Below are 20,662 nucleotides of genomic sequence, written 5' to 3' on the forward strand. Positions count from 1 at the left end.
CATGCCCTCCTCCAGGGGATCTTCCCAACCCAGGGATCAAACCCAGGTCTCCCGCATTGCAGGTAGATTCTTTAACATCTGAGCCACCAGAAAAGCCCTCTAATTCAGCAGATTGTTTTAAATAGAGAACTCAACTTGTCTCCATACCCACCTCTTTCACTGAGACCATTGGTAATTAGGAAAGGAGGCCAACTGAAATAACAGAAAGAAGAATTTGGCATGATTTCCCACGTTGAATCTCACAAAATATCAGTAGGTGTTTTGTGATAGATGTTTGCAAACTTAGATGAGTGTGAGGAATGCTACTCTGTACCTGCTTCCTTCTGCAGGGTTTTCCTAGGCCTTTAATTGGCCCAGTGTGCACGTGAAGTTCCAGGAGGGTGAGACACAGAGTTTCACCATCTTACCTGACCACACAACCTCATTTTTTTTCCTGGGAATAGTTCTTAACATCTCTTGGAAATGGTACTCTTCACCACCACTTGGGAAATCTTGCTTTGAAGAAATGGGATCATCTCTCCAATATGATCAAGAATATTAGCATCTTTCACTTGCTAGGTGTGAAATGAAAAGTTTTTGAAGGAAATGCCAGGTAAAGGATGCCAGCTATGAGAATAGCTCTCCCTCTAGTAGGGAGAATCACAGAGAAAAGCGCAAGAAGCTGCCCCTGAGACTTGCAGTATCTTTGTGGAAGGGCATCTGTGGATAGAGAAGTGGGCAATGCTGCCATGCCTGGAGCTCTAGGAATTCATCACTTGGCTGGAGCAAAAGATTTGGGCCAGAGTCTGCATGTGTGTGTGTGCATGCTAAGTTGCTTTAGTTGTGTCCCACTCTTTGCAACCCCATGGACTGTAGCCCCCCAGGCTCCTCTGTCCATGTGATTCTCCAGGCAAGAATACCGGAGTGGGTTGCCATGCTCCACTCCAGGGGATCTCTCCAACCCAGGGACTGAACCCATGTCTCTTACGTCTCCTGCATTGGCAGGGGTTTTCTTTAGCACTAGTGCCACCTGGGAAGCCCAAAGTATGCATACCCATCCAGATAACTGCTTATTGAACTCTGTCAGTTAAGCTCTGGACACCTCCCTTAAATTAGCCTGTGTGTTTCCGCCTTTGCTTGCCAAGAATAGGTATTTCCCAGAGGCAAAAGACAGGTGATCCCCTGTTTTCCTTTCCTGAACTCTTTCCATGCTGAGTGAGAGAATGCATTCTTGGGATCCCAAGCTTCTACAGGCTCGCCTCCTCTATTTGCATTCAATAATTTACAAATATGCCAAACGGGCATAGAAACAGGTGGATATTAAACTTTTAAACCCGCCTTTCTGGTAATAAGAACTGAGCCAAAGCCCTCCTGTTTCAGGATACAGGAATAGGCTGTTTATTTTTGGCAGTGCTCAAAGGAGAGCCTCACGAGAATTTCACAGATTTGGTCCATTTCCGGGTCTTAGGCTGCTGAGTGGAACTTTACGGGAAAACAAGCTAAAGACCTACTGCAGGTGCTGGAGACCAGACCTTCCTGAGATTCCACTCCCCACAGACAAATGTCTTCCCATAAATCTAAGAGAGTTAGGGGTGCACAACCTGGGCTCATGCCCAGTGCCCCATTTCACATGTGAAGACATTGATGCTTCCAAGATTCAGAAATTTGCCTGAGGTCATGCAGTTGGATTAGAATTCAAATTTCTTGATTTACTGCCTGATTTCCAGTAGAATCTCATTTCTGTCATAGGCCCAACAGTAGCAGAGGCAGACTTCTTTCTCCCTAATTATGGACTTCTAATTTTTTTAGAGAACAGTGAGTTAAACTCATAATTGGATGCTTTAACCAAAATCAAGTATACAGAAGGCAGTTAATAAATAGTTTCTGGGTTTGATTTCATTCAGTTCGGTGCTTGTACACTGCTGCTGCTGCTCCTGCTAAGTCGCTTCATTCATGTCCGACTCTGTGTGACCCCATAGATGGCAGCCCACCAGGCTCCCCTGTCCCTGGGATTCTCCAGGCAAGAACACTGGAGTGGGTTGCCATTTCCTTCTCCAGTGCATGAAAGTGAAAAGTGAAAGTGAAGTCACTCAGTCGTGTCCGACCCTCAGCGAGCCCATGGACTGCAGCCTTCCAGGCTCCTCCATCCATGGGATTTCCCAGGCAAGAGTACTGGAGTGGGGTGCGATGAGAAAACTCACTTTAATGTTTTCTTTAGAGTACCATCTTTCACTATAAATAAGGTAATTTAGAAATTACTTCTGGCTGTATACAGAAATCAACTTATTTTCCAATAGGTCATCATTTCTATGGAATGATTTTGAAAAACCAGACAAGTGCAGAGAAGGAAAAGGAAAGAAGAGTAAAATTAAGTTGCTTATAAAGCATAATTAATTTAAGAAATCATTTATTGAGGTATTTTTTTGACCACGTGGCATGAGGTATCCCCAACCAGAGAAGGAACCCATCCCCTCTGCAGTGGAAGTACAGGGTCCTAACCACTGGACTGCCAGGGAATTCCCTATTGAGATTTTTAAAATGCTAAAATAATTCAATTAACTTGGAATTCCATGTACTTTAAGGTATCTAGTACAGTCCCTGACACATAGTAGGTGCTGAAATAATCACTGAGTGAAATGAATGATTACAAGGGAATAGCTGTATACGTATTCAATACCAAATAACATGGGAGACATCTGAGAAAAACATGTTTGATATTGGAACTGCTTAACAAGCAAATGGGAAACATTTGACAGACATGTGGTAGGCTGTTGGTAAATACTTGCCAAATAATTTACCAGTCTATAGTCCTAATGGTATTTTTTTTAGACAGGTGGTCTTTGGTGAAAGAGAAAAAGGAACATTTCCCACTTCATTTTATAAACATGAAATGGAAGAAATGAATGTAGGTCAGAGGCTTAAAAATATGTCTTTTCTAGCTGGTAGGTGTGTGTATGTGTATATTTTTATTTGTTTAAGGGAATTTTTTTTTTTTTAGCTTCTCCAAGTCTGGTAGTCGTGCTGCTTATGAAGTTATTGATTTGGAGGAGGAGGCAGAAAAGGAGCTGTAAGAGAGGGTGGCCAGACTGAGAACAAGTCAGTCTGTGACCTTCTGGGAGGGAGGGAAGGCAGTGGGTGCCTCTGGTGCTCAAGCAGGTCAGCTTTCGTGATCAAACTGCTCAATAGCCATTGATCAGCTGCAGTCCCCTGGCACAGCACAGGAGGTCTGGTTCAAGGCAGCACTGCATCATTATTGTGAGTAATTAGGGCTAATGCAGTGAAAGCTTCAATAAAGTTTGTTCGAAATGATGTATAATTTGAAATAACTTCTATTGCCCTGTTCCAATAGTGATTGAATAACCACACCAGATAATGTGCACCTGAATAAGTTAGCCTGATTTTTCTGATCCTCTACACACTGAACTGATTTCTCAAGGAGATTATGGGATGTGCAGAGAGTACAGGATTTCACTACTGAAACATGCCCCCACACTTTGTATTTAGGATAAGACTATGTTATTAAGTAAATTACAAAGTTTGTAGGCACTTCATAAAACACCAAGAAAATAAATTTCTTTGGTTTCTACACCAAGAGTCCAGAGTAGTAGTGATGGAAAAACAAGCAAATAGGCAGCCGTTCCTTTCTTGTTCTCTCTCTCTCTCTCTCTCTCTCTCTCTCTCTCACACACACTGATAATCTCTCATTTTAAATTCAAATAGGAAAAAAGACATGTATCAAGGTTGCTGTCACCAAATCTCACCTGTTCAAGGTATAGTCTTGTTAGAGATGACAGAGGGGCAATGGAGGGAGCATAGCTCTTAGTTTATAGTTTGTATCTGTTTTGTATCGAGGCTAATAAACTACTCTCTCAAACTGCATGATATGTCTTGTTTAGAACTATCAGAGTAAGTGAAAATATTTAAATTTCATAAGTCTATCAAATGTTTAGACATTTTGCTTCTAAAAGCAAAAGGATGAAATAATATCCAGGTGCAAATGCAAGAAGCAATGAACAGGAACTTCAGAATTGTAAAGTAATGTATTTGTTTTTTGTCATATGGGGAATCATGATCTGAAGCTCCTGATCAAAATAACAGGTCAAGTCAGCCAAAAGTCTTGTCCTTCAAAAAGAACCAAAATAGAGCAAATATATGTGCAAGTTGATAGGATTTGGAATATCTAAGAGCCATAAGTATACAAACCAAAGAAGTCATCAAATTGTAAAATAAATTTCTCTAAGTCCAGATTAATCACTTAAAATATACAGGAGAAAAAGTTCAAAAAGATCTAGAGAAAATAAAGCTTTATTTAAAAAACATATCACTCAAATTTTCTAAAGGGCTACCTACCCACAGATGTTGAAGTAGCTCAGAATGAGCTCAGTAGCAAACAGACTCTGTTTGCCAGCAAGCTCTACTGAACACAAAGTCCTAAAAGAGCCCCTTCCCTTTGGCTCTAAACTGGACATCCTAGAAAAGCTGGGTTCTTGCTATGGCCAAAGCTGTCCAACTCAATGGGCACGAGTTTGAGCAAACTCCGGGAAATAGTGAAGGACAGGGATGCCTGGAATGCTGCAGTCTACGGGGTCACAAAGAGTTGGACACAGCTTAGCGATTGAACAACACGGCTGTAAACATCCCCAAGAAGCATCAGATTCTCCAGAATCTAGCCCCTGCCTTCTGCTCCAACCCCATTTGCCTGAAAATGTCAGCCAGCCCCAAACTCCTTTGGAATCCCCACTGTCAGAGTGTACTTTTCAAAAAACTAAAAACTCATGTCAAAGATTCATTCAGCTCTTTAATGAGGAAACCAACATGGTGATAAAACTGGTCCAGAAAGAATTAGAAATAGAAAATGACATTGCAGGAATGTAGGCATTGGAGAAAGAATCCTCAGCAAGATTGCTCAGTGAATGTCCTAATGGGCAATAAAACCATAACCTCTGGGCTTATATTTCTACTGGAAAGAAATAATTTGCATATTTTCTGGGCAAAAGTCTACAAGTTAATATATTACCTGGCAGAATCTGAGCCTTTAATCAGCAGTGGATAGTGAATTCAATAAGGGTACATTTCCCTGGATAATTAATAATCCTTGGGCAGGCCTGTGAAATGACACTAAGACTCCAAAAGGACATGCACCCTTCCATTTACCTTGTTTCTAAGTTTTGGCTCATTTTTCTTGACACCACTTGTGGGCTGTGCAACGCTCTAGCTGAACGCATGTGTTCTTGCTTCTGATTGCCTGCGTTGGAAGCTCAGTACTCCACTAAAGCAGTGTTCACATCTGTGGATGGGGAAAATCATGGTACCCAGCATAAAGGATTATGGTGAGGAATAAATGAAGTAAGCCTTAAGCAAATCTTAGCAGAGTGCCTGACACATAGGAAGAGTTCAGCAAATAAGTCTTATTGTCGCTGCTACTATTGTTACTGTTAGAAACTGTTATTGCTATTACCTGTTTTCCACCCTGGAATGTTCCTATCTCCTTCACCCACTCTTCAAGCTGTTTGGATATTGAATTCATGATTATTCTTCAAGACTCATCCTAAGTGTCTTCAAATCTAAGAAGGCTTCCCTTACACCCACTTTGAGAATCACCGCACATGAGACACCACATCTTCTGTGCCCCATGGCTCCCTACAAACCTATTGATCATTGATCCCTACATTTAATGTGGTGTCTGTGTTCCATGCTGCACTGTCCACTGCCCTATTGTCAAACCTTATTCGACTTTTTTAAAACTTATTTTTAATTGGAGGATAATCTCTTTAACGATATTGTGCTAATTTCTACCATACATCAACATGAATCAGCCATAGGTATACATGTGTCCCCTCCCTCTGAACCTTCCTCCTATCTCCCACCTCACCCTACCACATACATGTGGAATCTAGAAAGATGGTACTGATGAACCTATTTGCAGGGCAGCAGTGGAGACGCAGGCATAGTGAACAGACTTGTGGACATAGTCGGGGAAGGCGAGGGGTGGACCAATGAATTGAGTGAGTACCATGGAAACATATACATTCCCATATGTAAATCCAATAGCCAGTGGGAATTTGCTGTATGCTGCAGGGAGCCCAAACCCAGTACTCCTCATTCAACTTTGAAACCCCAGTATCTAGCTCTGAGGTGGCATGGGTGAACAATAGCTAATCATTAAATATTAGTCAAAATGAATTGGACAACTGTCTCCTGCACAAGACCATCTGTTGCACAAAAACACATACTCTAGCATGATATTTACTAGAGTTGAGAGGCATTGATTTGCTTTTATTTTCCATGTCAGCCCCAGAAACAGCAAATCATCCTGAGACTGTTCTGCAAAAGGAGCAACCTGAGAGGGACTTCTGGGGCCTCTAGAATCTTTAGTAGTAGCAGACCAGCTTCTGGCTAGTCCACCAGGATATCCTCCAGGGAAGATTGTTTTCAAGTTAAAGAAAAAAACCAGCCTAAATGGCATGGTATATTTGGTAAATGGGTTTGTGCTTATGCAGAGGAGAAGGAACTTGTACACATAAATGTATTCCTTTACTCAGAAATTCTTTGGGGTTTTCAGGGTGAACTTCTCAGTGGAAAGCTGGAGCTTACACTGGCCTATGCTGATGCGTACTTAATTATTTTATATATACCATTCTTGAATTCTGCCCGAAGTATTGATTTCTGGAGGGCAGCAACCATTTCCTATTTAAGATTTGTTCCATTCAATGAGTATTGAGTAACCCATGAATTTCCAGAACCTTGGGCTAAATGGGATGAAAACAAGAGAAAAAAGATCCAGGAACACTGCTATTAAGCAACATTTAATCATATTTGGGGGTCAAGAACCTCCTGCAGAGCTGGGTTACATAGTAGATACTCAGTAAACATGCCTGGACTGGATTTAACTAATTTTGCTCTCTCCAGAGCTGAAATTTCAGGAAAGACAGAGGGTTTAATGTCAGGTTGGAAAGTGCTATGCCTGTGAGAAGTTTAACTCAATTTATCTTCTCCGAATGCTTTGTACAGATTACACTCCCAACCACCTCTTGCCACAATCAGACCCTCTTAAAAACAGAATAAGGATAATAATACATTTTATCATCTTCCTAGTGATAGTATCATTCACACCTTCATCGAAGCCCAGTGGGGGTTTTGGCTGTGAGGCATCACACACCGGGGGAGTCAGGTGCGATCATTGTGATAATGATCCCACGCTCAGAAATGCGGGAAAGAAAACCTCCCACACGTGAAGTGATTTCTATTAAGATACTCATTTTATATCAAATATTCAAACTCCTCTTTATAAACAGGAGAGAATGAAAGGACAGTCTTTCAGGGCAGATTTTATGTGGCCGAGAACAAAAGGGCACAAATATTTTACGATCAGTTTTGAGATGAAAGTGACACGCCTGCCTTATTCATTGGCTCTTTCCATTTCCAGAAGTCTAATTAGATTGTTAGTTTAATGGTGGTGAGATAATTTAGTGGCCACTGAAAGCAATTGTGTTAATGAGAAGGGGGGGACAGTGCTTTTGGTTTCCTGTAATTAATGGAGAGTTTTTGAAAAACTTCTTGGTCCCAGTGAAGTTGGCATGCTGAGCCCAGCTGTGAAGGGGGACAGGGTCTTTCCTGCTTATTGCTGCGGAAATGGCCTCAGGCAGCGTGGAAGAACTATGAAATGACTGTCATTAAGAATGATCTTTAGTGGTCCAGGCAGACTGTAAGTCAGTCTAAGAGACTGAAGAAAGAGGTTTAGAGAGAATAAACAGGTGTGACAGAGAAAGAGACAGACAGACATAGAGAGAGGTATAACTCACCCGCTGCCCACTTCACTCTACCTCTGAGAGTCATTGTGATAATCCCAGAGCACCTCCCAGGGGGATTCCTTCTCCTACTTATACTGGAATTGACAAGACTGGTTTAGAATAGACTAGAAGGGATTTCTGAAAACCCCTTCATGTTGTAGCTGAGGAAATTGAGCCCAGAGAAGTGAACTGAATTACAAATATTACCTGCTAGAAATTAGGAAACCTGGACTCTTTCTGGCTACCACACAGATGTAAAGTTAAAACTGGATTAGAAATTCAAGGACCAGTGTTATTGCATAGCCTGCAGCACTTAATTTCCTTAGGTGAGTAACAGTCTAAGACTTCTGAGTCTCAGTTTCCTCATCAGTGAGATAGGAAAAATAATTTCTGCTTTTTTGGCAGTGGTGAGAAAGAAATGAAATAGCAGATAAAAACACCAATCACATACTCAAAACAATATATTACTGTCTTATGACCCCTCTCATGTCAAAAATGAAGTCATGTCATGCTATGATTTAATCATGTAAGTCATAATTTAGTCATGTTATGACTCAGATCATAACACCCATTAACTATCTTTAGAAGTTTTATCCTCACTGCATGCATGGGTGCTCAGTTGCTTCAGTCGTGTCTGACTCTGGACTGCAGCCCACCAGGCTCCTTTGTCCATGGGGATTCTCTAGGCAAGAATACTAGAGTGGGTTGTCGTGCCCTCCTGCAGGGCATCTTCACAACACTGGGATTGAACCTGGGTCTCTTATGTCTCTTGAATTGGCCGGTGGGTTCTTTACCACTAGCACCACCTGGGAAGCCCCTTTATTCTCACTACCTCCTCCAAATACTCTTACTTAATGCCACCTGTTAAGGGCTTCATATTAAGCGCATCTTACTGAAACTTCTAGAAGGTTTTGTTACAAATTGTCAAATATTTTTTAAGTACCTGCCACAATGATACATACAAGTGAATACTGGCCCTTGCCCTAGGGAAACGTTCACACTATTTGGGAAGACCTGACTATAAAACATGAAATGGCCAAATAATATTTTTAAATTAATAGATTGAAGAACAGTCTCAGATACTAACAGAGCTATCATTTAGCAACTAATAAATCATTAGTTTCCAGTTGAATGGCAGTAAGGGAGTTTGGAGGACACTGAGATAATCTGGGGAGAGAAGAGTTGAGATGGCCCTCGAAGGATGAATCAAATTAAATAAGTAGACAGAAGCAGAAAAGACAGGTTTACAGCATCTCTAAGACAGACGTGTATGTGGAAATAATGACAGATAAGGCTGGAAGAAAGGTTTGGGGTCAGAACCTAGAGTCCCTGAAATTCTAGAATGAGTCATGGTGATTCTTCTGAAGGACAATGATAGCAAAATAAAGTCATGGGCCAATAGCTGTCTGCAGTTGTATTTCAATTGACCTACACAGGTTTATACATTTTTTAAAAAGTTAATTTGTAGATTTTCAACATCAGGTTTACATAATAATCAGAGTTCTGGCTTTTTGGAAACCAGATTATCTGATAAATTTGGACTCAGATTCCTACCTGACGACAATGGTTGATACAGAATAACATTTGTCCCATTGGATGGGCCATATTCTCATTATTTTCCCATGTCCTCCTCTATTTACCCCCATCTTCTTTCATGATCCTCGGCAGCCTCACTCGTTATATTGGCAGTCTGGCTCCCTATACAGAACCCTTAAAGGCAGGTGACCTTGAGACAGCAACAGGGTCAAAGCAATGTGAAGAAGACCTAGTCTAGCAGAAGTAGAACAGGCAATCTACTTGTTTTACTTGATCTACTTGTGGTCTAGAACACAGTAATACCTGTGTTATTTAACTGTGAAATTTGGGGGCTGGAAAAGCCCTTTGAAATTGGGAAAACCAGGGAAACCCAGGATTTCTCCTGGTCCCGTTCCTTGTCTTCTTTGCTTTCTTAGTAAGGAAATATGGTATGAAACTCACTTTGAAATAGGGCAGCCCTTGCTTGAATCCGTGAATCCATGACTTATGTGTCCGTTGGAGCAATTATTTAATCTCTTAGGTCTCAGTTTTCATCTCTGTACAATAGAGATATTAATGTCTTCACTTGGTTGTGATCACAGTTAAATGAGGAAATATGTGAAATACTGCAGACTGCACTGGGGGTTCTCCAGAAATGTTAGTTTCTCCCCCTTTCCTATAGTTTCATATGAGAGCAGAGGTGATACAGCCCACTTACCTTTTATGGTCTATGGTATGACTCAAAGAGTAAATGCTACAAAAACAATCATTGAGTAAATTAATGATTTAAAAAAAAAAAAAATACATACACCCCACTACATCCCCAGCAAAGAATAAAATTTCTTTTTCTCCTCTCTTCCCCACCCAAGACTCCTAAAATGTGACATCTGTTATTTTAATGTCCCTTGTAAGTAATGTTGTTAGTTTGCTTTATGAGGTCTACTTTTCAAAGAGACACAAGGAGAGAACTTAGCTGCTTACCATCTCTCTCAGAGTTCCTCACCTGTTCAAGAATCCTCTTCCCTAGGAATTTTTCTGTGTTTCCTTGAAATTTCTTTAAATTAAGAGAAACCAGATAGCCTTCATACAACAATAAGGAAACATGAATCTGTGCTACCAATGGGCAATTTCAAAGGACAGTGAGAAGGTACTGACGGAGGGAATTTCAACTCTTCAGTGTTCCCAGCGATGTCTGTGAACACCCTGTGTGGCCTGGACCCAGGGCTTGCCCCATAAAGATGACAGAGCTCAGAACAAAAGAGAGTATGCCTGATACTACCTTTAAATTCAGCAGGGGATCAGACCAGCCTCAAGCAGTGTTCCTGGGTTGTTGGGAATAGTTTCAGTGCTCAGAAACACTCCTCCAAGGGATTTTCTTGCCCTCCAATACCTGAAGATATTTTGAGAGGACTTTCATTATTTTGAAATTCAGTTTTTTGTCAGTGCCTTTTAGGTACAATCCTGGTCTTTGTCTTGTGCAAGTTGCTAGAGTTAAGTGATTTGGGCTTTACATATGGAAAGTTCATTTTGTTGTGTAATTAATGAGAAGCAGACTTTGGGAAGCTGATGATCCAGGCCCTTATTTATATGAGAGCATATGTCTGTGTTTTGTTTATGACTCACTCTCTTACTCCACGCATTGTAACTTGGGTTTGTTTACACTAACTTTTCCTAGAATCCAAGCCACATGGTATATGAGCCAATAATTTATGGTCTCTCAAAGGAAAAGATGATGAATGAGTGTTTTCCTGTTAAATTGTCAAATCTTAAATTGAGGAAGAAATATTTGCTGCCTTGTGTCTATCCAAGCTTTTATTTGGAAAAAAAAAAAAAAAAAGTGATAATAACAACAAACCCAACCTATTGATTTAGTGCTCAGAACTTAAATGTATAGATAATTTGCCAAGAGAGCATATGACCACTCCCCCACAATAAACCATTATAATTCTGATCCAGATGTTCAGCCATGAGAAGACCTTTCATCTCCCCACCCATCCTCTGTCTCTGTCACTCTCATTTCTGGTGTTACATAATCAATATATAACATGTACTTGTCTCCTTTTTCCAAGGGACCATAGTTTTCATTAATCAGTGGACTCAAATGTTCAAGCTTGTTTTCTTAATGGCACTTAATAAATTCTAAACTTGTTTCTTTCATCGAAGCTTCACTTCTCCTATGAGGTGGTTTGGAGTTCAGCCTGTATTTCATAGCACTTCAGTGCTTTTGATCGTAGCTTGGATACTCCAACAGCTAATGGTGCTCTGAGGAGAGCAGTGAACAGCTGAAATATGTGACGATCTAGTTTAATTTACAGTGATTTGGATCCCCTTCAATGAGTCCTTTTCTATTTTACACACAGATTTTACAAAATAGATGGTAAGTGTTGGTTTAGGTTGGAGCACATGGATTTTCCATTTCAAGTAAGTGAGCTGAGCTCTGTGCTAGGACCTCACCTAAGGGAGCTGGAACTGAGTGCCCAGCACAGCACCTGGCACAGAGTGGGCTCAGTCCCTGTTTGTTCTAAGAATAAATAAGAATGGCTAAGATATGGTCCTCGTGTCTTACAAAAAAACAATTTAAAAGAAGAGATAAGTGCAGAGTAATCCCATCATCTTAAAACAGGACACACTTTGTGAAGTGCCATCAGAGAGACATAAGCAATGTACAGGGACCAGAAAGATTAACACTGAAATGCGAGTCCTTTTTGGCTTTTAGGGAGAGGACTTCATTTGAATGAATTCCAGCAGAAACTGGAAAGCCCTGGAACCACAGCTAGCATTGTTTTGTTTTGTTTTTGTCTTTTCTTTTCCCACTAGGGCTGGAGAATTGCCTCTGGATAAAAGAAAAATGTAAGACTTCTCTTTTCCCTCTCCAACATGAGATGCAATATCCTTTCTGGCAGAAATAATAGAGTTGGGCATACACCTGTGGGCTATGCAAAGTTATTGTTTCTGTGGTACACCCTTCATTTACTAACCAGACACAAACATATGTGAAAGTCTAAAGCAATGGGTATAAATTGTTTGCTGGTTTTATGAAGAATTTAGGGATATTTTGTTGTATAAATTGACATCTTTTCTTGAGAAACTTCAATAAAGAGAAAAACAGTAGCATGCATTTGAGTCACACGAATCATGCTCAGAAGGGGTTAAAGCAAAAGTTGACATGTGGGTATTAAGATTCTCTGGAAACTTCACAAACCTGGGCCCTCTCTGAGAAAACAAAAATAAGATTCCAGACTTTCACAATAGATTAAAACCAGTAAAATTAAATTTTGCAGATTTAAATAGAAGACTTGCATTTAAGCTCAAAAACCAATTCCATGTAGCAATGGCCAAGTTTGGTGGCCAAACTTATGAAAGTGTTTAAGAGAGTTAATTGAGCTTCCATTTAATGTGAACCAACCATGTGATGTTGCTGGGAAAAAAAAAAAAGGAGGCTTTTTGGTTGTTTGTTTTTATGTAGTTCACATTAAGAGTAGTGCCATACGCATTCATCACTTCATACTTGGAAAATCAGTTCCATCCTGGGCAACAAAATTTAAGGTGAGATTTGTCAGATGATTAAATCTCCAGTGGAGGGTAATCAAAATGGAATATAGTTTAGAATTAATTTCATATGCACATAGATGACGGAATTGAGGACATTCTACCTAGAACAGAGAAGACTTGGAGGTATATAGCTATTTTTACAGAATCATATTTATTCCGAAGTAAATGTCCTGCCAAGGAATTGAGAGATTTGTCTGAAGGCACACAGTACTGAGGGGTGAAAAATCAAGATGAGCACTTCATTCTCCTAATGTCCTGGTCAATATGTTTTCTATCAGATTGTAAACAAAAGTCTGAGTTTTAAGTAAACTCAAATGCAATTATTAAGACCAAATAGAAAACAAAACATGAATACCAACCATTTGATGTAATGCTTAAAGTTCTAGCATAGTCAATAAGGATTTATTTTATCCAAGCCTCAATATTAAAAATGTGAAAATTTTCATAAGATCATGTCTGTTACATTATTCTTTGTTCTTCCTTGTTTTTCTATTTTCTTTTTCAAAACTTACAAGAGAGAAAGAAAGTCTCTCATGATCACTTATGAACACGTAACTACAATAGCTGAAGTATTATATAAGTGATGGTATTTACAGTTAAGAATACTGCTATGCCACATTTGAGAGGAAAGAAAAGAGAAATAAAGAGCCCTTTGAGAGGTTGCAGCTACCCCCGCCGCGTGACCACCTGGCATGCTGTGAGACTCAACAGATGTAGCGTCAAACTTTTTGGCATTAACTGCACTTCTATCCAGCCTCTCACGTTGTCTAGTCAGTCTGCTGGGGCTTGAGCCGCATGCAACATACAAAAACCAAAGTTGATTGAACACAGAGTAAGGCTAAATGGCTCTAGTATTCCTCAGCTAATGAGTGCCGCCTCTCAGTTCACTCCTCACCAAGCCACTCTGACTCTATTAAGTATCACTCTCAGAAAAACTCCCGGACTTAAAATTCTTCTGTAGATTCATCCTGGGCAATTCCTACTAATAATAAGCTCAGTTCACTTTGAGGTTGATATAGTTGACCCTATTTCTTGTTTTCTGATCTCTGAGCTCATTCCTTTCATCAGGCTTTCTCAGGCCTGCTAAAGTCCTGGTTCCCTTTCTTAGAGATTCTCTGAGCAACCAGGCAGTGTTCTTGCTTGGCTTAGTCTCTCTCTGGAGGCTAGTCACCACCGCCTTTATCTGTCTAAAACTGCAGGTGGTTTGTCCAAAACCCAGGCTCATGAAAGGACTGGCATTTTAACCCCATGGTCAGAAAAGTCAAGGATTCTGAAAACCTAGGAACAAGGACCTCAGAACTGCCTTTCCAAAACATGGAGATCAGCATCAAATCCCACTCCAGAGGCTCTCCATGAATGAAACACTCTTGTGACTGTCTTGGAACTGCATGCAATTCAATTCAAGGTGCTCTAGGGAATATGCAGATTAATGATGTTAGGCTTTGGTTTCTAGGGCTTAGAAGCTGAAACAATCCAACAGGAAATATTAATCAAACATCCACTATGAGAAAGGAACTATAGTTCTCTTCATTATGAGGGGTACAAAGAAGAACACATGCTGTCTTCAGGAAGCTTTAATGACTTCTTAAGCTATGGATTCATAGAAAGTTAAATTCCTCTAGGATTAAATACTCAGTAAATAAAGTCTTCGGGAGCCTAGAAAAACAAAGGAAAACTTTGTAAGCAGTTCAAATTTTTGATCATGAGGTGATATCAGTAAAATAATTCTGAACATTATCCTCATGTAAATACATATGTGCAGTTTTAAAATGTAAATTTGAAAAGTTGAGACAAAGCTGAAATAAATAATATTCTCAAAATAAATGGAAATTTCATTTAACTGTATTATTAGTGAAACAAAAATATTTTCTGTCATCAAAATTTTATACTAATTTTAATATTTTTAATAATGTTTCAGAGAGAACCAAGTGATTGCATTTGAATACTTCTTTTTGAAAATCTTGGGTTTTAACACTTGTGACTAAGCAATTTGAAGATTTCATTTCAAATTCAGTTTGTTTCAATACTTGACAGTAGATGTTATAGGTTAAAATGGTATTTCATATAAACATAGATCCAAAAGGAGTAGGTGCATCATTTTGTTTGAATCATAGCACTGTTTTTTTCAATCCCATCCATCAGCTAAGCAAAGGTTTTTGTTGTTGTTGTTGAAATTAGACTAACCAACTTCCTTTATTAACAGTCAGATGGTCTTGCATATCAAAAGGCATTGCGTTTTTTAATGAGCTCAGATCTCTGAAAACATTACCAATCAATTTCAAAAATTGCTGTCTCCATAAGATGAGTTGGCTTCTAAAAGCAGTTACTTTCTTGCCCATTTTGCCCTAAAGGGGCATTAAGGGCTTTTTTTGTTTTTTAACAATTGCAAGGTAACATTATAGACAGCCTATTGACAGCACCAAGAAGGTGAAAATATTTAGAATCCTTCTCTCAAAGTAAAGAAAATTGCCAGATTCATCTTTGAAAATAGCAACGTCTTTATACTGCTGCAAGTTTGCTGCAAGGTAACCAATGAAACTCTATGTGGTATATGACATATTTCACTGATATTCTTGGTCTCATTACAAAGTATTTTTATTTTTTGTGAAAAACTTTTTTAATTGATTAAAGATCTTAATTTTCTAAATTTAACCATGTACAAGACCTGACAACACCCGAAGGGAATAAACTGATGGGATGCCATCAGTCCCTTGAATGCATGTGGTCTCCTCTTTTCCCAGGGACCTCATGCCCAACTGTGACAGGTGACACATTATCTGATATGCAGCCCAAATATGGGCATCATCCACCATTGCTCCTTATATTAAGCATTAGACTGCTTAACATGGTTTTTATTCTTCAGATAAAAATGTAAATTAAAGTATTATTATGTTTCTCTTGCAGCCCAGTTTCCTCCTTGGGGAACATACACCCCGCTTGAGAGCCTGACAATTTAGAACAGCATCCAGATCTGGAGCGGCAGAGAGGAGCCCCCACACATGAACACACAGGCACACACCTACTGCTCCACCTCTCCATAGTCACAGTGCTCTCCTCACCTCCTACCTTCCCTTTCCCCACAGAGACAAGTGAAATAGGAGCAAAACAAAGACCAGGGTCTCCTCAGCCATTGCAGCTGAGATAGAATGTACCCTCAGCATTGCAGCTGAGATAGAATGTTCTGTCAAAATAAAACCCTAAGAGGAAGCTATCATTTAGTGGTTCCAGCAGTTACTATGCTTTAAACAAGCTAGTTACATTTTCAAAGAAACCCCCAACTATATTAATGTGATTTTCAGAACAGGATGGAAGCACACCATTCTATTGGTGACAAGTCTCCCACATCTGCTAACCCTTAATTCTAAATTATGGCTTTCAAATTGGAAAGCAGTGTTACATCGCACGTGTGCTGATGACCGGCAGTGACTCTGATGTGCCCTGCCCCACAGAGGCCTCACCGGCCAACGGAACTTGCTATCTTTTTCAAATGAGCTTTTAAGACCAGGACACAGAAGGTTAGTTTAAATTCTAAGGAAGAAGGAAAGTTCCTTGCATGCCAAGGAAAGTTGCTTCATATATTCTATTAGAAAATAAAAAAGTAGCATTAGGAAAACAAGAGATCATTACTGAGTTAAAAGTACAGAAGTATCCAAAAAAATGCTCAATTTACATGCATGCTAGCATGCATGCGAGCTCAGTCATATTCAACTCTTTGCGACCTCATGGACTGTAGGCCACCAGGCTCCACTGTCCATGAAATTTTCCAGGCAAGGATATTGGAGTGGGTTGCGGATCTTCCCAACCCAGGGATAAAACCCAAGTCTTCTGCATTGGCAGGCAGATTCTTTACCAGCTGAGCCACCAGGGGAGCTTCATATATCTCATTAGAAAGTAAAAAGTAGCATTAGGAAAACAAGAGATCATCACTGAGTTAAGTACAGAAGTAGCCCCAAAATGTACAGTTTACATGGGAGAACAGTCAAATTCCCTTGAACTTGTATTTGTTGCCCATGTGTTACATACCAGATCTTGTCCTGCTGTGTGGATAGCTCTGGGAGGACATAGGAAAGTCATGGCCTGTGCCTGCAAAGAAATCTTCTAACGTGTATCAACATACAAAGCAGCTTCAGACTGCATCTCTGTTCCTTGACTGAGGCCAATGGTGCTCCAGCCCTATCTACCTGCAGACCACTCCACTCCGGGCATTTCAACAGTCCCTAAAATTTCTTCACCTTCTCAATAGCAAGAAGAAGTCTAATTAGTTTAGAGATAAATTTGTCTCCCTCTCTAACCCATCCAAAACTTTACAAAACCAGAATGTATCTTGCCTATGGGCAGAGTCTCTAAAAGATTAGTACCTGTTTCTTAAGAAAATTCTATATACAGCTAAGCCTCATTAGCCCTTATCTTGCTCTTAATGCTTACACAACATCTATAAAGTCAATGTGCAAAAGGAGTGCTAAGTCCAATGTTTGATTATCATAGAAGAAGTAGCAGAATCAACAATGTTGGTGAGCCAATCATCTGATAATGGGAGCAAATAGAGAAATTCGAGATGTGGATCAAAACCAACTTAACCATTTGCGTGGCAATTTTAAGTACAGAAAAAATCTACAAGATGATTTGCATTGCAGAGTTACGAAGAAATGAATTCATATTTTGCCTTGGCCACTCATAATTACTCTTTAAGACTAACAAAGAGCAGGCAAGATATAGGACAATTATATGAAAGAGAGCAAATATGGAATCAATCTTGCTGCAAGAGACCAGAAATTACTGTCTAATAATGAAACAATTTGAAGAGAGAAAAATCTGTTAACATTTAGAGGGACAGTGAAATCATAAGCAATAAGGAGAAAGATTTGTGACTATCAAACCCTGCCAAATCCAAAGCCTTCCTCTCCACCACACTAGGATTTCAAAATTATTAGATGAAATAAATGTTGTAGAAAGCCACCTCACATTTGGTAAGGCAATTGATAATGAGTATAGGAAAGAATTTGGGGTTCTTTTGTAGCTCAGCTGGTAAAGAATCCGTCTGCAATGCGAGAGACCTAGGTTTGATCCCTGTGTTAGGAAGATCCCCTGGAGAAGGGAAAGGCTACCCACTCCAGTATTCTGGCCTGGAGAATTCCATGGACTGTAGTGTCCAGGACATTGCAAAGTGTCAGACGTGACTGAGCAACTTTCACTTTCTTTCTTTCATAGGAAAGAATTATAACAATCTTTAAATACAGAAGGGAACATTAAGAGCAGCTAGTCTAACTGTTCAACGTAACAGATGAAAAAGGAGAGACCCAGAAGGGGCTAAGAGTTTCATCCTAATTCAACTTGGTTTCCAGCTGTCCCTGCCCAGAGCCCTTCCTATGGACCTGCACTCTGGTGCTATTCACACACAACATAATGAGCTCGCACTAAAAGTTTGGATAATACTTATAGGATACAATAAAATTCAGATGTTCAGTAGATGGGAAACCCCTCAAAAACTATAATATAAAAAAGAAAGAGGGATATTTAGTCTTAACACATGAGGCCATCAACGGAGATTGGACCACAAGGCATGTTTATGCAATTAGTTACAAAATAAAACCCAGAGCACTCATTCATTCTCCCATCCCATTCAGCCAGGAGGATAGCTACCAGCAGGAGTTTTCCAGGAGATGATATATGACCTTTACTGAGGTCATTTCTTATTCTTCTAAAGTTATTTAGGTAAAATAGAGCCCAAGAGTATAAAAAGCAGAACACTCTGACCCTTACCAATCGTAAGATCCTAAGAAAGATGTCTTACTGACACTAATTATTTCTATTTTTAAACCATGGATTATGGAACTAGCAAGTATATATCAGAGTAGTAGAATAGCATACTCAGCTTCAACATAATCAACTCATGGCAATCTTGTTTCAGGAATACTTCCACACCCCTCTTCCTTCCTTTATTATTTTGTAGCCAGGGCCAGATGATATTATATGATTTCACCTATTAATAATTTAGTAGGTATTTCTAAAAGGAAGGTGCTTTTAAAAATGATCACAGTGCAATTACCACACCTAAGAAACTTAGCAACCAATTATATCAAGAAATGCCTAGATAGTATTAAAATTTCCATGAATTTATAAACTATCTCTTGACAGTTTGTTTAAATTGGCATCCACATGTGGTCATTTTATATCTTCTCTCTTTTAATTTACAGCTCCTCCCTCCCGTCCTCCCTCCCCTCCTCCCAACTTATTTGTTGAGGCCCCAGGTTGTTTGCCAGGAGCTTCCCAGAGTCTGTGCTTTACTGGATGATCCCTGTGTGTCCTCAGTATTCTATGGTCCTTGGGCTAGAGCTGAGTTGCCCAATATGTTAGCCACTAGCCCATGTAGCTATTTAACTTTAAATTAAATTAAAAATTCAATTCCTCAGTCACACTTGCCACATGTCAAGTGCCCCATAACCACATGTGGCTAATGGCTACTGTATGAGACAGCATAAATACAGACCAGTTCCACCACTGCAGACATTTCTATTGGACAGTGCTACTCTAGAGGCTTAATAAAGTCCCATGAGGTAGCTTTGGAGGGAAGAAATGTTGAAATCTCAGCCACTCAGTCTTTGACTCAATTAATCTACACAGGAGTCATGTTAAACTTTCACACCTGGTCATTGAAAATGAGACAAAAATTCAACGGATCTGTGTTTTTAATTTACATAAATGGTATGTTTACAAACACTCATTTTCTTTTTTTATTCAACTGTTTTTAGATTCAGCCATGTTGATATGTAGTTTATTCCTTTTAACAGATGTGCAGTATTTCCTTGAGTGAATGTTTCACAGTGATTCATTATCTTTTAAATTAATATTTAGATTGTTTTAAGTCTTCTGTAAAATACACTGAGCTTCAAGGGACATCATCAGCCTCCTGTCACACATGAGCAAAGGAGGCAACCTGGCTGGGATCTCTGGGGCCCTGGGCACGCCCATCTTCAACACTAGCAGTTATTGCCCAATCACTTCCCAAAATCATCGTGACAATTTGCTTTCCTGCCAACACTGTGCAAGTCTTCCTACTTCCTTACAGGATTACAAATATCAGGTAGTCTCAGACTTTTAATTTTTACCAATATGGGTTCACATATATGCAGTAAAAGTACAGATTCAAGCAGGGAAAGGGAAGGAAATGGAATTGATGATGGAGCAGTGACTGAACTGACTCTGTAATGTCTTCTTGCTAATAAAATAAAGCACGTATGGCAAAAAGTAATGTTTATTAAATGTGAATGGTGGGTACAAAAGAGTTGGTTATAGTATTTTTAGTATTGTTTGGTAGGTTTAAATACTCAGAATGAATTATTTCATAATTTTTAATGCAAAGGTTTAATAAATATGTATCATGTAAGAAATTATTGAATATGGGATTATCTACTATGTTCCTTTTCCTTTGTATGACATTTCATGCTCAAAAAAGTATTGAGATGAAATATCCATTGGATGTATTTGCTCCAAATGACCTCCAGTTCAGCTCAGTTTTCTAGTCAAACTTTACTCATTGAACATTGCCAGCTAATTGCCCCAAATGATTTATTTTGGAACTGCATGCTGTATGGTGTGTCACATAGCATTTTCTTCTCTTTGGATGATATAAACTAAGAAGAAGGTAAACTGCTCGTGGAACTTTTATTTGGAACGATGCCAACTGTTTTGTGGAGTATTTCTGACTAGTTTTCCTTTCCTCGTGAGCAGTGTGGACAAGGTAAATGGCTTGGCTCTGACATGGAAACTTGCTGTTAGTGTCACGATATTTCCAATGGTCAATTTAAAAATCTAAACTAAAACTCCTT

The 20,662-nt window shown here is 39.5% G+C and overlaps 1 protein-coding gene across 3 annotated transcripts in view; it reads left to right on the forward strand.

Moving 5' to 3' along the window:
• The window catches only part of SETBP1 (SET binding protein 1), a 408,011-nt gene that overhangs the window by 380,060 nt on the left and 7,289 nt on the right, over positions 1-20,662 (forward strand). For 2 of the 3 annotated variants that reach the window (XM_055559771.1, XM_055559772.1), the window contains exon 6: positions 12,102-12,134. The exons of the other annotated variant lie outside the window; for it this stretch is intronic. In XM_055559771.1, coding sequence (XP_055415746.1) covers positions 12,102-12,134 — 33 coding nt within the window. The remainder of the gene's footprint in view (positions 1-12,101; positions 12,135-20,662) is intronic. 3 annotated transcript variants of the gene reach the window in all.

This window comes from Bubalus kerabau, chromosome 21, assembly GCF_029407905.1.
Source record: "Bubalus kerabau isolate K-KA32 ecotype Philippines breed swamp buffalo chromosome 21, PCC_UOA_SB_1v2, whole genome shotgun sequence".
Classification (NCBI taxonomy): domain Eukaryota; kingdom Metazoa; phylum Chordata; class Mammalia; order Artiodactyla; family Bovidae; genus Bubalus; species Bubalus kerabau.